General features: G+C 36.5%; 2 protein-coding genes across 2 annotated transcripts in view; one reads left to right on the top strand and one right to left on the bottom strand.

Annotated features, from left to right (window-relative positions):
* Positions 1-6984, top strand: part of LOC106879721 (protein O-mannosyl-transferase TMTC2) — a 143648-nt gene extending 136664 nt beyond the window's left edge. The window contains exons 7-11 of the mRNA XM_014929400.3: positions 737-1060; positions 2272-2353; positions 2785-2899; positions 4208-4271; positions 5576-6984. Of these exons, the coding sequence (XP_014784886.1) occupies positions 737-1060; positions 2272-2353; positions 2785-2899; positions 4208-4271; positions 5576-5758 (768 nt within the window). The 3' untranslated portion in view covers positions 5759-6984. The remainder of the gene's footprint in view (positions 1-736; positions 1061-2271; positions 2354-2784; positions 2900-4207; positions 4272-5575) is intronic.
* Positions 6985-9331: 2347 nt separating this feature from the next.
* Positions 9332-17969, bottom strand: part of LOC106882964 (uncharacterized) — a 125642-nt gene continuing 117004 nt past the window's right edge. Inside the window, exons 39-41 of the mRNA XM_089350073.1 lie at positions 17755-17793; positions 15716-15739; positions 9332-9639 (exon numbers count right to left, since the gene is read on the bottom strand). Of these exons, the coding sequence (XP_089206199.1) occupies positions 9605-9639; positions 15716-15739; positions 17755-17793 (98 nt within the window). The 3' untranslated portion in view covers positions 9332-9604. The remainder of the gene's footprint in view (positions 9640-15715; positions 15740-17754; positions 17794-17969) is intronic.

Below are 17969 nucleotides of genomic sequence, written 5' to 3'. Positions count from 1 at the left end.
GGAGAAGAGACTAGTTGATTACATCTACCCCAGTACATAACTGGTACTTATTTTATTGAACCTGATAAGGTGAAAAGCAAAGTAGACCCCTGTGGAATTTGAACTCAGATTGTAAAGATAGACAAAATGCCTCACATTTTGTCCAGAGTGTTAATGATCCTGCCATCTCGCCACCATACTTCAGTGTAAAATATTAATCATGATTTAAAATAACTGAATAGGAATCCATGTGAAGATTTTGGTAGAGAAGATGTTATGATATTGTTTAGGATTACTGAGCTGTAATAGGTGTATAATTAAAAAGTAGTGGTTGTAGTTATAATAATTGCAGTGAAAGCTTTGGTGGTAGTAATGATTGAAGTGAAGGTTGTGATATTAAGGATGATTTTGCTGATAGTGGTAGGTGTTGTAGTAATGACAGTGATGATATTTAGCCCCAGGTTAGCCCTGCAGTTGACCTATGAATCAAAAGTGTTCCAGCATTGACTGTCCCATTTTTTTTCATATGTACAAGGAACCTACTACATCATCCAGTGTATCTTTTTCTGAGATGGTGAGATTTGATTTAAGGGAAAATTGCCTGCTATTTCTAGGAAGCTGCCTCATTAACAGATAGTATTAGAGATGGGACTGTTCAGTGTAAAGAGAGCACCTATCTTTTATTTTATTGTTGTTTTTGCTGCTATTGTTGTTGTTAACGTTTATTCATAAATCTGTTATTCATGGTATTTTTCAGAGCTATTTGAACTGTTCAAATGTAGATATTACCGGTTTGCGAGACCCTCGACTTCATGAAAGTACCAAGATCTCTGCTCTCTATAACCTTGGCAGAATGTATGCAGACGAACAGAAATATCAGTTGGCTATTGAGACCTATAATAAAGCTATTCAAAGAGCACCCAGTTATTATGGATTGCAAAGTATTTACAATATGTTAGGTGAAGCTTACATGAAATCTGATGATGAGGCCAAAGCAGAATTCTGGTACCAGGAAGCATTGCGTGTGAAGCCTGACCATTTACCAGCTCACATCACAATGGCTAAACTGCTGTCCAGAAGAGTAAGTATAAACTGGTTTTGTTTTTTCTTTTAATCTATTACCTTCTGTCTTTCATTGTTTTGCTGGGAATCTATTTTATGACTTTTTTCTTCTCTTTTTGATTGATGCATATGCCTATATGAGAAACAACATCACTATTATTATTGGTGGCTGCATAGATGTAGTTGTGGATGTGTGATTGGAAAACTTGCTTCCCTACTGTGTGGTCTTTGATTCTGTCCTACTGCATGGCACCTTGAGTAAATCTCTTCTACTGCTGCCCCAGGCCAAGTAAGGAAAGGCAAAGGCCAATACAACTTGGCACCTGTGATGTAGTAACTAATTTCTACAGCTGGGTGAACTGGAGCCAGATGAAATAAAGTGTCTTGCTCAAGAACATAAAACATAGCCCATTCCAGGAATTGAAGTCACTGCTTCATAATTGTGAGCCCAATGCTCTAACCACTAAGCCATGCACCTTCACGTGTGTGTAATGTATATGTATGTATAAATATGTGAGTGTGAGTGTTTGTGTCTCCTTATCGTGACCTCGCATGATTGTAGTTAATGAACGTCATTTACTTCCAATATTCTGTGGAAACCTGTCTGGCCATGGAGAAATATTACTTTGCAGAGGAACAAGTAAAGGTTGGCAACAGGAACAGCATTATTCAAATGTAGATCTGCTTCAGCAAACTCTGTTTCATCCATGCAAGCATGGAAAAGTAGATGTCAAAATGATGATGATTGACTAAACCATTAGAGAATTGGACAAAATACCTTCTGGTATTTTGGCAGAGCTCTTTGTATTCTGAGTCCAAATCTTGCTTAGGTAAACATTGCCTGTTGTCCATTCGAGCTCGATCAGATAAAATATTAGTCATGTAATAAAGTTGATTTAATCAACTAACCCAACTTCCTTCTAAATTTCAGTCCTTGTGTTAGTGGATTATCAGAATCATGAGAGAGGTAGAAAAATGCCACTTCATATTTGCTCCAATTCTTTACATTCTAGGTTCAAATCTTATTGAGGTCAAATTTGACTTTCCTCCCTCTTGGACTGATGATATAAAGTACCAGTCAAGTACTGGAGTTGATGATATCGACTAAACCCTCACCTCTCAAGATTACTGGCCTTGTTTTTACATCAGAAACTATTATTATTATTATTATTGTTGCTTTGTTCATTTTCTTTACCCTGTTCTATATATTTTCAATTCTATTCCAAACAGAACCAACTAGATAAAGCTGAAAAATGGTACTTAAAAGCAATGGCTCTTGATTCCACGTACAAAACTGCTCACCAGCATTACGGTAAATATTCGTTGAATTATTCTGCTGCTGCTGCTACTACTACTACTACTACTACTACTACTATTTTAAGAATTAAATATTATTCAGAGCAGTGAATCGACTCATCCCCTTTCTCCAAATTGCTGCCCTTGTGGCAAAATTTGAAATCGTTATAAGGCAACGAGCTGACAGAATCGTTAGCGCACTAGACAAAATGTTTAGCAGTATCTTGCCTATTGCTACGTTCTGAGTTCAAATTCCACTGAGGTCAACTTTGCCTTTCATCCTTTCAGGGTCAATAAATTAAGTATCAGTGAAACACTGGGGTCGATGTAATCGACTAGTCCCCTCCCCCAAATTTCAGGCCTTGTGCCTGCCTTTAGTAGAAAGGATTATTATTATGTTTTGCTTTGTCATTTTACACTAAGGGTGTAATTCCTTTTGTCTTTCAGCTCAGTTCCTGGGTGAATCTGGCCGGCATGCTGACTCAGTTCTTGTCTACAAACAGGTGCTTGAAACGAATAGTGATGACTTTGAACTTGTCTTTAACACAGCCAATGCTTTGAGGTAAGTGGATTAACATGATTTCATGGATCAAAGTTAGATAACTCTTTTGGTGGTATCTTAACGTAATACCAATTAACTGATATCTTCCCTTTTTCTTTTAGAATATGCAGTGCCATCTTAAGGTATAGACGCACTGGGCAGTTGCCTAGAAGCTTCGCAAGTCTAGGGGCCCAAATCTGATCTCTATATGGGTTGGCTTGCTGTCAATGAAGAGAATATATAGGGTCCAATGCAGTGATTTGCCTGGGACTTCATGGGTCTTGGGGCTCTGGTTGGATCTACATATGCTGTGGCTTACTGTCAGTAAATACTCTATGTGTGTGTGTGTGTGCATTTGATCCGTATTATATGTGTGTGTGTCCCACCCATGCTAGCATGGAAGGCGAACATCAAACGATGGTGATAATGATGCTGATGATGTATGTGTGTGTATGTGTGTACACAAATACATACATGTATATATCATTTTTGGCATCTGCCCCACAGACTCTCTCTCTCTCTCACTCTCTCTCTCACTCTCTCTCTCTCTCTCTCGCGTGCACACACACACACACACACGCACAGAGTTATAATTGCAACTGAGCAACTTCTTCAAGATATTTCAAATTCTTCAATGCCCCCAAAACACAATCCAAAGTAAACAAATATATTCATTCCTTGGTTTGATGTCCATTTTCCCTTGCTAGCATGACTAAGAATAGTGCTTGTTAGATACTGGAAGCTCTTCCTGTTGCCAATTCTTACCTTTTTTTTATTCCACAGTCTTTGATAGCACAATGAATGTAAATGTTATCTCTGTTCCTCTTAGGCAATGACAAAGAGCCGACACTTACATTTTCAGATACCTGTGCACACACACACACACACACACATACATATCGCTCTTGAGCATAACACTTCATTTCACATTGCTCCAGTCCCCCTTTCGATCAAGTGGGGAATGTTGGCCTGCTCACCTAGCCAGCTCGGTGGCATTATTAAAAGGCTAAAACAATGCAAAGTGCCTTGTGACTAGCAGTGTGTAACAGCATCTGATAGTTTTGTAGGTCATGTGATCACATGAGATATATATATATATATGTATGATGCATCTCCTCCAGTTTATGTCTACCAAATTCATTCACAAACCAAACTACAGCCCTGTGCAATACTACAAAATACTTGCTCAAAGTGACATGCAATGGACTGAACCCAAAATCACCTAGTTTCAAAGCAATTTTCTTAACCACAGATCCATGTTTTTCGTTCATAATATGAGATTAGCAGCCTAAATCATACATCTTAAATATCGATGTCTTTCCTTTCCAGACAATCTGGTAACTACACTGAAGCTGAAGATTTTTACCAAAGGGCTGCACAACTGAATCCTCAGGTAAGGAACTGTTTAGTCCTCCTTTCATTTGGGAATTTGGGGATGAACATTGTTGTTGAGTACCAGCTCGGTTCTGTTTCCCAGCTCAACCCTGATCAAATCAAGCAGACCTTTGATCAAAAACATTCTGGCTGTAACCCTCCTATATTCAGAGAACCTAAGGCTATATTATATACTGTGTCCATAATTACTGCATGGGATAAAAGGGCAGTGAGGTGGCAAAATCATTAAAGAATCACATAAAAGGCTTAACAGCATTTCTTCTGATTCTTTATGTTTTGAGTTCAAATAGTACCGAGGTAAATTTTGTCTTTCATCTTTTCAAGGTTGATAAAATACAGCATCAGTCAAGTACTGGGGTCGATTTAACCACTCCCCTTAAAATTACTGGCATTTTGCCAAAATCAGAAAGCATTATTATTGTTGTTGTTAAGGTGACAAGCTGGCAGAATCATTAGCACTCCAAGCAAAATGCTTAGTGGCATTTTGTCTTAATGTTCTGAGTTCAAATTCCACTAAGGATGGCTTCACCTGTAGCATTTCAGATTAGTTTGTCTAATGTAATGCATATTTACTGACATTATTTTGAATTAATCATATATTATCTCATAGCTTTGAATTTCAAGGCTGTGATTGTTTATTTTTAAAATAGCATTGTAGGGTAGGTTTGAGAGGCTGGATATGGCCGATTTGAATATAAAAGTGATAGATTATCTTGGCTGGATCGTCACTTCAAATGCTAATGGATTAAGTCAACCCATGATCGAAGGTACTCCAGCTGTGACTTACAATTCTTATTCAGGCACATGGTACACTATCCATTATGTTGTCCTGCTTTTTGTTTCTAAAGATAGTTGAGCTACCAGCTACATTTGGGAGCTTGAGTGACTTTGTAGAGGCTATCTTAGTCATCTAGATGATTTTTCAAAAAGCATCCACTCTGTGAAGTGGTTGGCATTTGGAAGGGTGTCCAGCTGTAAAAACCATGCCAAAACGTATCTTGTCTGTGCTGGTGCCATGTAAGAAGCATTCAGTTCACTCTGCAGAGCGGTTGGTGTTAGGAAGGGCATCCAACCATAAAAACTATGCCAAAACAGATACAGAAGCATGGTGTGGGTCTTCTGCTGGGTCAGCTCCTGTCAAACTGCCCAACTCATGCCAGCATAGAAGGTGGACGTTAAATGATGATGGTGATGATGATTTGTCAAATAGATGCATTCTGCCTCTACCTATTTTAGCACCATACTGTTTACTCTGACATTGAATTGGCTGCAATAAAAATTAATTTTTCTTCTTTTCTACAGGTTGCCACAGCTCACATGAACCTTGGTGCCATCTTACATCTCAATGGTAAATTAGAAGAAGCGGAAAAGAGCTACAAGGAGGCTTTACGACTGAAACCAAATGATGCCATGACCAAAGATAATCTTGCTAAACTCCAAAAACTGATGCAGAGTCAAGCAGCTAGAGTGGCTGGTAGGAGCTGACCAACAGCTACAGTGGCTGGTTGGGCTGGTCAGAAAAGAAGAAACTGAATACAGTTTCAAACTTTGATTCAATAGAAGTGAAAGTGTTCGGAATAGGATTGAAAGTATTTGACCTTATGGAATTAAAGAATCTGAATAATATTGCAATATTTGAACCTATGAAATTAAAAAAGGCTTGAATATTGCTGCAAATTTTGACAGATCAAAACAGAAGGATCTAGATGACAAATCACACACTATGATTGTCCAAAAGAGAGTGAGATTTGGTCACATTTTAATCTGGCCAAATGCAAAGAGACTGAATAGTGACAGCAAGAAGATGAACTGACTATAAGAGAACAGAATAAAAGCAATATAGGTGATATAAGAAGAAAGATGACAATATAAGCTGACCTAAAGTAACAATATAATAGCAATGTCATGTCATATAGAATTATGGAAATTGGTATGACTGACTAGATTGACCATAGTCATCAGAATGACAATAATGAACTAATCTCATCATACGAGTCAGAACGAGAGAAAGAAAACACAGACTGATGATTATTATAAAGATGAGGAAAGCTAGAATGGCCCTTGTGGTTAATTCGACATAATGATAATAGAATAAATGTGGGCAGTCATGCTTCTTATGGGCGGCATAAGAAGCATGACTACCCACAATGCTTTGAGAGTGTAATGATGGATTGACTGTGGTAGTTAAATTAACAACAAGAAATTTCCTAGCCTGATAATGAATACGACAATGACCAGCTGTACTAACCATGAATGTTGGAGTGTTAAGAACTTGGGGGAAGAAGGCAAGGGGCAGTAGCAGGAAGACAAGGGACTGATGTAGGGGTCACAAAAAAAGCTGCTTTTCATTTATTCAAGACTCTAATATTAGGCTGCATGCTGATAATTCAATGACAAAATGTAATATTTTTACTTACACATTGACTAATTTTAAATAGAGCCAGATAATGTTGCAAATGATGGAGTGACAGAAATGGTAGTCTTGGACTAAATGCCAGGCAGTATTTAGTTTTGTCTCTCTTACACTCTGAGTTCTAATCCTGCCAAAACTAACTTTGTTTTTCATTCCTCCAGGGTCTATAAAATAGGTACCAGTCTTAAACTGGGACCATTTCAGTCAATGATACACCCTCCTTAACAAAACTGTGGTCTTGTGCCAATGTAAGATTATATAATAATATGTAATAAATTTAAAGAAAAAATTTACCAAATGCATTTTTTATCTTCATTTATTATAGTTAACAGCAAAAAGTAGTATTGGTATTTAATTACTAAATTATCTTTATGAGGAAAAGATTTGTTTTAATGTTTATGTTAATTGTTAAAACTTAATTTTCTGTGATGTACACAGGGTGGGTCAAAAGTCAAGTACAAAATAAGTTCAGTATGTTCAGGAATTGTCAAAGACATGCTGCAATTTTCCTAAAATTAAATAATGATAAATACACATGTACTTGTATATGATGAAGAAAATGAATAATAATAAAGACTTAATATAAATAAAATGTCAAATGTTTTGGTGCGTGACTTTTGGCCATCCTATAAATGTATGTGTATATATATATATATATATATATATATATATATATATATATATACATGTTTGTGTGTGTTTCAAGTGTACATATATATTACTGGTTTCAGTCATAGGATTGTGGCCATGCTGGGGCACTTCCTTCAAGGGTTTAGTTGATCAAATTCATGTCTATACATATTTCAAGTCTGTTTATTTATTTTTTTTGCTGAAGCAGTTATGGGAACAGAAACAAACCAACGCCAGTTGTCAATACGTGAACACAAGACACACACACACACACACACACACATATATATATATATATATATATATATATATATATATATATATATATATATATATCTGATGGGCTTCCTTACAGTTTCTGTCTATGAAATTCATTTACAAGCCATTGATTGGCATGGTGCTCTATTAGAAGACATTTGCCTAATGTATTGTGCAGTGACACTGATCGTGAAATTATTTGGTTACGAAGAGATCATCTTAACCACACATACGTATCACCATCTTCCTCATCACCACAAATGGTTTTAACATCCACTTTTCCATGAATGCACGAAATTCGTTTAGCAGATTTTCCAGAGCTGAATGTCTTTCCTGTCACAGACTCATATTTCCAGACAAGACAGTATTTTCCCTAGTCTTTTAAACATGAACAGCACAATGACCATGCATATTTTCACAGAACATTATACCTCAAAACATAATTGGTGGCTCAAAAAATCCATTACAAAACCCATTACATTTCTATCTGTTCATTACCATATCCTGAAGCATATGGCTTATTTCATATATTCTGTAGAATATGTCAAAAACATGGATATTTTTTATCACTCATGTTTTTTTTTTACTCATGGTATGGAATATGTAAAATAAATTTCACAATTCTGTGGAAAATAATGAAGAAATTCTCTAATGAATTTTTATTGAGCAACCAATCAAATATCACTGTCATCATCATCTTTTAACATCTGTTGTCCATGCTGGCATGGGCTGGACGGTTTGACCAGGGCTGACATACTGAGGGGCTGCACCAGACTGCAGTCTCATTTGGTATGTTTTCTACAGCTGGATACCCTTCCTAATGCCAACCACCCCGACAGTGTAGTGGGCGTGTTTACGTGCCACCGGTATGGGTACCAGCTGCGTGAAACCAGTATCTGCCACGACTACGATTTCACTTGGCTTGATGGGTTTTCTACTCAAGCACGGCATGTTGCCGAAGGTTTCAGTCATTTATTATTGCCTCCGTGAGGCTCAACGCTCAAAAGGTGCTTTTTATATGTCATGGGCACGGGTGCTAGTCACGCGACATCAACATCGGCCACATTGCCTCCATGGGGCCTAATGCTCAAAAGCTGCTTTGAAATGTAAAACTTAGAGCTATGATTTTAAAAACTAGATTTAAATGAAACAAGTGTCAATACAGGATTCTGGTAATGATAATCGGGGGCACCACCTTGAAGAATTTATGTCAAATGAATCAACACCAGTATTTATTTCTTTGTAAAGCTTGGTATTTATTGTCAGTTTTTTGCTGAACCGCTAAGTTACAGGACATAAACACACGAACACCTGTTGTTAAGCAGTGGTGGGGGACAAATACATGTGCATGCACAGAGTTTCTGTTTACCAAATCCACTCACAAGACTTTGGTCGGACCAAAGCTATAGTAGAAAATACTTGCCCAAGGTGCCACGCAGTGGGACTGAACCTAGAACTATGTGGTTTCGAAGCAAACTTCTTACCACACATCATGCCTGCACACACTTTGTAATACACAAGATCATTGTGCACTCGCCTGTGATTGTTCTTGTCCCAGTTACTTTCATTTAAAATGTGTCCCATTATTATGAGACATCCTGTATAATTACAGGTAATATGTAAACGACTAATATCTACAAATTTTATGGCCTCTACTTTAACGTCTCTATGAACATGGTCACTTATGACTCTGGAACATAGAAAATAATCAAAATTTTGGAACAACAAACCAACATAACAAACTAGAAAGGTATTGCTTTTCATTAATGGCGCATTAGTTTATTTCAGTTTATATGAAAGGATTAGAAATTAACAAAAGAATATCAGGTATCAGTTCTGATTGATTATTGCTTCCTGGTAAATTCTAATTTTTAATAAATTTAATGTTATCGATTATATATTTAGGATTTCACTTGTTTCACTTGTCAATTATTTAATTTCGTACACTTCAGCTTGTCGGCACTCTATTGCAAAAGATTTGGCATTCTGGTTTGTGTGATTGTGTATACATAGACATTCACATATTCCTGCTATTTCAGAAGTTTTCTCAATTGTTTCAGTCGTTCTGGAACGAAAAAATCAAATCGAATTATAAAGAATTGAAATGTTTATCTCACCAGACAAATTACAATGGAAAATTCACCTTAAACTCAATTTTATATCTTGCACTCAACGATCATCATCCATCGTGCAAAACTTTAAGATAACCTCTCTCCATCTTTTTTGATTATATAAGAAAAACATCTACAACAGCACCAAAAAACGTGTAGCGACTCTCATGCAACCAGATGAAGTTATATTTGTCCATTGTTTATCATCAGTTTAGTGGGCCCATATCAGAATGGTTCTTCTCAACCGTGCAGTGATATATTAGCCCTTTCGCTACTATATTTCTAATCAAAATACACCTTTTATGTGTTTCAATTAAATTCTAATATAATCGTGAATTTCGACTGGTTTCATACCACAATTTTTACTTTTTTTATTCATCAACATATTATTGTGATTTTTGGAACACAAATTAACAAGAGGTTCTTAAATTTATTGCATAATGTTTGTCTCAAAACGACTCGTAATTACTGGTAAATTCAACTACATACAAAATTATTTCAATTTTGTTTAAACATCAAAGAAAATGAGTTACTAGCTAATATTCAAATGGGTATACAACAAAATTTTAAAATCGATGAATTGTGCACGTTATTGAATTATCATTTGAACTTAAATCCATGTAAGACAGGTATAGTAATAAAAGTAAAAATAGAATGAAATACTGGAATTTATGTTTGAAGTTAACTAGAAAAGGAAACACGCTTACCAGTAACTTAATAAAATAAACCTATACACATACATAAATGCGCAAAAACATATATAATAATGATTCATAATATAAACTGATCAAAATTTGTCATTCACATTACAGGTAAATAAGAAAGAAGAGGTAAATTTTAAGAAAATCAAATAGTATGTATATAAATCACACAATATGTCTTATTTCTTTATTGCCCACAAGGGGCTAAACATAGAGGGGACAAACAAGGACAGACAAAGGGATTAAGTCGATTACATCGACCCCAGTGCGTAACTGGTACTTAATTTATCGACCCCGAAAGGATGAAAGGCAAAGTCTACCTCGGCGGAATTTGAACTCAGAACGTAACGGCAGACGAAATACGCAACGCATTTCGCCCGGCGTGCTAACGTTTCTGCCAGCTCGCCGCCTTAATAATAATATTTCTATGATGGTAACTTGTAAAGCACCCAACTTCACATAATGAAAGCTTGCAGAATGCACATTGTGAACTTGTTTCAAGGACCCGTCCACTGGGAACTTTTCTTTTTTTAACGAAGACTTTCACGGCACTGTTTTTGCGACTCTCAATTTTCTCTAATTTATGGAGGTCGGCTGAATTCAGAGGGATATCCCTCTGGCAGGCTTTAGGTTTTCTCCTAACAACCATTTTTTGGAAGAAAAACCAGCTCTCAACTGCGATGCTTCATCTGCTCGGAACTACAGATGGTCGCATTGCTTTCGCACCTCTCCTGATTTGATGCTCATTTACTATAAGCCAAACCAGGTACTGCCAACGTCTATTACTCGGCTGATAGCTCATCATCTGATTCAGCTGATCTACACCACCCATGTACTTGTCATAACCGAGGAGCACAAATGGGGTGCCATTTTCTCTTTGTACTAGTGTACTGCTAGTGTCTCTTACATGCAGGTATCGTGATAATTAAAAAAAAATTGTCTGTGTCATGATACTGGAAACCTATTGGTCTCCAAAATGTTCATTATTCTGAGTAACAATCTTACTCCCATTACATTATTGATAGCAAACAAGAAAATTGTTACAGTGCTGCGTGACAGTGGCGTCAAATGTGACATGCAGACCGTCATATAACTTGTTAGACATTGCGTTTTTATTCTTCTCTTCCGTTCTATAAATTCAGTGTGCACATGCGCATTGCGTGTTCATACTTTTTCCGATTCCCACACTAAACTGTTTACAGATCACAACCATCTCACGAACGCACGTTCGTGTGGAGCGCTTCGCGCTCCGATGTTTGCGAAAAGAATTCTTGGATTTCATCTAAGTGTGTCGGAGAACACAAACGGTTTTTTAAATTTTTTTTATCACATTGTTTATATTCTGCGTAGCGATCAGTTTCCGCAGTAATTGCTTCGAATAAACTGGAGGTAAAAAAAATAGTCTAATGGTTTTGTCTGTGACTAGGTCCAGTCTTCAGAAAAATCAGTAAGAAAAACGGTTTTCAAACTTTTGTCCCAATCAGGTACAAATACATTTTCTTTGTCACTGTCTGAATTATCGTCCGAATCACTTTCACTTTTCGGAATAAAAATATCCGATTCATTTTCACACACCAGGCAGTTTTTGTGTTCGCTAAATATTCTGTTTAATTTTTCAATATCTTCGGGCGAAAATCCGTCAAAATCTGATTCACCACATATCAGTTATCCGTCAGTATTATAAATTTTCAAAACAGCGATGTAGAAAAATCTCTAAAACTTCAGAGGTTAGATATCATACCAAATAATGTCGGATACTGTAACTCAATTGCTAACGCAGTGAAATCACGTTTTTTCACGAATGTACTTACATTAAAATCCCTATTTAAATACGACTAGGTTATTTTGGCCGTTTTCAGCCGTTTTAACGGAATCAGTCGTGTTTCGCTTCAGCTCGACTGTGACAAGACACCTTTCAGCTGAACAAGATATCGATTTCTCGTATCTTGATTCCACCAATTTCTCTACAGTGTGTGCACATTTCTTTTAATTCTATTTCAGCAACATTTTCTGGTAACAAAAGACTCAAAAGTGTCTAGACTCTAGTGCAGACTCAAAAGAATGTAGCGATGAGAGATGTTCAATTTTTGGTTGTTTAGCCTTAAATAGTCCTTTTTGGATCCAGCAAGGCCTTTTACTGTGAGTGGGAACACGACCACTCCTGTGCGTACTGATTGGATGTTTTAAGTCACTCAATCAAACCTTTTCTCACCATGGCTAAAATGTGGTCTGTTTTAGCCAACAGATAGCTATAAATAAGAATGGTCTTTTGAGTTTAGTCAGAGAGGAGAGAATTGTAGCAGGATTCCTTGACGCTATGCTTTGTGTTTTTCGAACATTCACTTTCAAGAAGCACTTTGAAATTGTATTTTAATTCATAGATTTATTCATGTAATACCAGTTTGCTGTAATTCCTTTTGGCGTCGGAATAAATGTTGCTGTCAACTTTAACTTGTCTTCATATTTCTTGATGTTCTCTATCCTGTCTCTTATTAAATCCGAAGATGTGATATTACCAGGGCTTTAATCACACTGCACCATATATCACATCGCTAAAAGAACATCATTTCAAAAACATGCATAATAACTTCTACAATACGTTCAACTCAGACCAGTTTTTATCAATGTTATATTTCAAGAAAATTTTTACATTTGTCTGTATGGGTTACCCTATCATTAAAACTTGTACTTATATAATTATTTTATAAGTAAATGTTCTGCTTAATCACAATTACCACCAGAATAATAGACTAGTGGAGGTCTATTCTTCTAGTTGTAGGTAGAAAATAAAAGAGAACTGTTAATATTTATAAATTACTGTTGCTGTCTCCCGCAAATGCAATAAGATGGCAATATCAGAGCCTCCAACCGCAAAACGAGGACATTACAATTTCTCACCATAGCAACACTATGGCTAATGCCATTTATATTAGCTTTAATGAAGTGCTCGCCATTATAATCTCTGATAATCGCATGTGTTGATTCCATATATTTCTCGCAATCAATACTGTTTCACAGTTACAGAGTAATTATTTACACTATCTATATATTGAAAATACTGTGTATGAGTTGAGAGAGATATGGCAAATATTTTTTTATCAGGTTCAGCTGCAATATAGAGATACTATTGTTGGCTTAGTCCCAGATTATCTCGGATCGAGCAGACCTATGATAGAAAGCATTCTAAGCATGACCATCCCGTTTTTGTAAATCAGGGACAATGTTATACAATGTATGTCCTTTCTGTTTCCTGACGGCTGAATGTATCACTTGAAGGAAATTTGGCTGATTATTTTAAGCATGGGTAGATCTATGATGAAAGCCGACCAGTTGTGATTATCCACCGCTTCGTATATCGAACACTACATTCTTTAATGCATCCTGTACAATGGCGGTATGAGTATGATTTGAGAGAACTATTACTGCGCTTCTATCGCGTGGTAGTTCTTACAGCTATTACTGATTGGCACCATCGTGACTCTGAACGAGCAGAGCAATCATAAAAAAAAACATTCAATTTGAGGCAATCTAGTCAAATTTGTATATAGGCACTCCGTTGTACCATGTATTTTTCATTAAAAGAAAATACTGTAGCATGGACAGCTTGAGGGAGAATTCTTTGTAATTCGAAACAGTTCGAGTGACTGCTCTGAGCATCATCTGTGCGTTTATCAGTATGTGTTCGCCAGGGTAGGTTTTGTGTGTGTTTATGTGTGTGTGTTAAGCTACTTGGTTATCCGGTTGAATTCCTTAGGTTGAATTCAGGTTCTTGTGCTGTACAAACAAAATAAAATCAAAACAGAGAAGTATTCACACATACATGCATATATATATATATATATATATATATAGGGTGAGGGATTTTGAACTCACTGGCCGATAAATTTCTTAACGTCTGCCTCACGTGGTCTTGATGTCGCATGGTCAAAATTGACGTGAGTTATTTCGACATTAACAAATTTATTAGAATATTTAGCTGAAGATCAGAATGGAGTATTCTTTGCTCTTAACTGTGAAACGATCGTACTAAATTAACTAAAGGCAAGTGGTTTTTTTACTCTTCTCTACTGTTTTTTGTTCTGTGTGTATCATAAATATCGCTATCAATTTAGAGTAATAATTTGTAGTTTTGGAATCAGTAGTTCTTTGGCTGCTATTTCTGAATTCTCAGTATGTTGGAGAAGCAGGTTACTGTCAATCCCTATATATTTATGATTATAAATGATTTTACCGAAAAGGTTTTTTCATACTGAGCTACCCGGCAAAATTGTTAATTATTAATTTTATTACTAATTGACGATTCTCTGCCCTGCATATCTATCTATCTATCTATCTATCTATATATATATATATTATATAAATATGCACTTACATATATGTGCATATATGTATTATATATCCACAAATATAGGTAAATACTACGGCACCCTGTCGGTTACGATAACGAGGGTCCCAGCTGATCCGATCAACGGAACAGCCTGCTCGTGAAATTAACGTGCAAGTGGCTGAGCACTCCACAGACACGTGTACTCTTAACGTAGTTCTCGGTGAGATTCAGCGTGACACAGTGTGGCAAGGCTGGCCCTTTGAAATACAGGTACAACAGAACCAGGAAGAGAGAGTGAAAGAAAGTTGTGGTGAAAGAGTACAGCAGGGTCCGCCACCACCCGCTGCCAAAGCTTCGTGGAGCTTTAAGAGTTTTCGCTCATTGAACACTCACAACACCCGGGTCTAGGAATCGAAACTGCGATCCTCTGACCGCGAGTCCGCTGCCCTAACCACAGGGCCATTGCACCTCCACCATGGGTAAATATGCATATATTCATACACATTTTTATGCATACCCACACATACGCACGTATTGAATTTGCATTTTACCCCTTCCCTAATCATATATTACGGATAGTGTTAAAATTTTGTAGACTGAATCCTTCTTTCATTATAATACATGAATTACAATATATGATGTTTAAAATATATGCACCGTTATAAATTTTTTTTATGTTTGCTCTTTCTATTATGAAATCCTGCAAGAAATATCGATATTATCTTTCTACACAGAAGCATGAAAAGTAAATTTTCTGTGAAATAAATTATATTTTGAAATTATCTTCCCTTTCTTTGGAGATTTGTTAACAATTGTTGCTAGGTTTATGTTTTCCTTTTTCTCTACAACTTCTGTTATCCAGGGTACATTTCTCTGAAAGGCTTACACACACACACACACACACACACACACACACACACACACACACACACACGCACACACAAACACACACCATGTGTTTTCTAAATAGCCTTAGAAATGATGTTAATTATTTTTACTTACGGTTTCTCATGCATTGCGCACAAACTGAAATAATAGCAAAAAAAAAAGAAAAAAAAATTATTGTTGAAGTTTGCAAGGGTAATTATTTCTAATACACAAACATACGCGTTCTCTGACAGTAATATTATTCTGCTTCTGGCAGTAAGTGTTCGAGGGTTACGCCGTCAATTACCTTAACTACGGAGAAGATAATCGATATATTTAACAGAATGAAACAAATTCAAGTGTTACGCTTAAAGAGAAAGACAAACTATTGAACGAAATCTTTAGCAGCTTGAAATGAGGTTCAAACCGACCAGTTTTGCCGTCTTTACAGCTCATTGGGTTTCGTTCTTTATCTTTCTTCCACCTACTGAATGTAGAGAGCGACTTATTAAAATAAACCATATTGTGTCAGGCACATCTTACTTACATGAAGGCATGGTCTAACTATAAGCCTTGGTTTTACTGCGAGACTAAAATATATATGCGTATGACAACTAAAATATGTATAAGGCAACTAAATGGATTACTGACAGAGAATTAGTCCAAAAAAATGCATCCTCATAAAACGAGTGAATAAACTATAGTTATATATCTGTAGCGAAAATATTTGGCAGAGTCCCGAACACCAACTCATTGCCTCGGAATTGAACCTGAATCATTGTGTTCGAACATAAAAAGAACTGAACAATAAAACACGATGCCGTTGAAGATTGATGGCGTCAGAAAGTCTCTGATAAAACAAACAGGGAACTGCTTTTTTTTCTTTTATCAGTAGTTGACCAGCAAAAAATTACAATAGACTCATTCGGTTCCAGTTTTGATAAACGACATATTGAAATCTCATTAACAATTTTGTTTTTTGGTGCATTTTCATTGGCAAACATTAGTTATACATATAGACGGTACGCCATCTAGCTAGTCAGTGATCGCTGATCAGCCAAGACCAATGGCCGCACAAGTAGATGTGCTTACATAATCAGTCCAAACAGATATACTTGTATTAGGCATCGTCACGACACGTGGCCTAGTAGTTTGGGTGTTGATCTCGTGATTGCAAGATTGTGGCGATCATTACGACATCTGATGTGTGTCACACCGTGCAGTGAACAGGCAACGCCGATTTGATAAGAGGGAGAGAGCTAATATGCTGTAAAAACGTTTGATCACTATAAACAAATCATCAGTGCAGATTGTTCTGCAAAAAAAAAAAAAAATGCAGAACCGTCTCTCTCAAACTCGAGAGACTACCATAAGGCATCATTATATTTGGTTATATGAAGTATAACTATATAACAGTATGAATAGATATGCGGTAGCGCATGGCTTAGTGGTTAGAGTGTTTCACTCACGATCGTAATATTATGGTTTCGATTTCTAGACCAGGTGATGCGTTGTGTTCTTGAACAAAACATTTTTCATTTCACGTTGCTCCAGCCCACGCAGCCGGTAAAAATGAGTAATCCTGGGACGTACTGCTGTCCCGTCTAGTGAGTCGGATGGAATATAAACGTCACTGAAGCTGAAAGACAGGCCTTATGAGACTATGGTTCGAGAAGGACTTTTGGTCCTTTAATTATTTTTTTAATAAATAGATATACTTACATAAACAAAATACAATTTTATAATCAATCTAAATCGATATACGAACACTAAAGGATAAAGCTCCTTTCCGAATCATACATACTCATAGAGCCGGTTTCTCGGTTTCCGTGGTGCATGTATTCCTCCTGGACAGGACGCTGCTCCGTCGCAGGATTACTTATTTTTACCATTTGAGTAAGCTGGAGGAACATGAGATGAAGTGCTTTGCTGAAGAACACAACGCATCGCCCGGCCGAGGAATCGAAACCACAATCTTACGATCAAGAGTCCAACACTTCTATCCACTAAGTTACACACCTCAAGTCAATAAAGAACAGTTGTATAACTAGTGTATATGTATGTATATCAGGCTAGGCATAATGTACAGTCATATGATCAGTATAAAAAGATGTACATATATAAAGGAAGTGAATAATGTATAGATATATAACAGTATAGGTAGAGGTACTTACGTTTTTCTTTTTCCATGCATTCTTTATCTTCACATTCCGCTATGAAAGAAAACAAAAACGGGGGCAGAAACATTAAAAATCCATGTATGTTTAAATAAACAGACGATTTAATTTACTGTAATCGAATTCGATATCCCTTGATTCCTGGGTTCAAATACCACCCAGGTGGAATAAGGTATTCGATCATATATATTAAAAGTGCTATATCCCATGAA

Source organism: Octopus bimaculoides, chromosome 4, assembly GCF_046866305.1.
Source record: "Octopus bimaculoides isolate indiv1 chromosome 4, ASM4686630v1, whole genome shotgun sequence".
Taxonomy (NCBI): Eukaryota; Metazoa; Mollusca; class Cephalopoda; order Octopoda; family Octopodidae; genus Octopus; species Octopus bimaculoides.
This window is presented reverse-complemented; position numbering and strand designations above follow the sequence as displayed.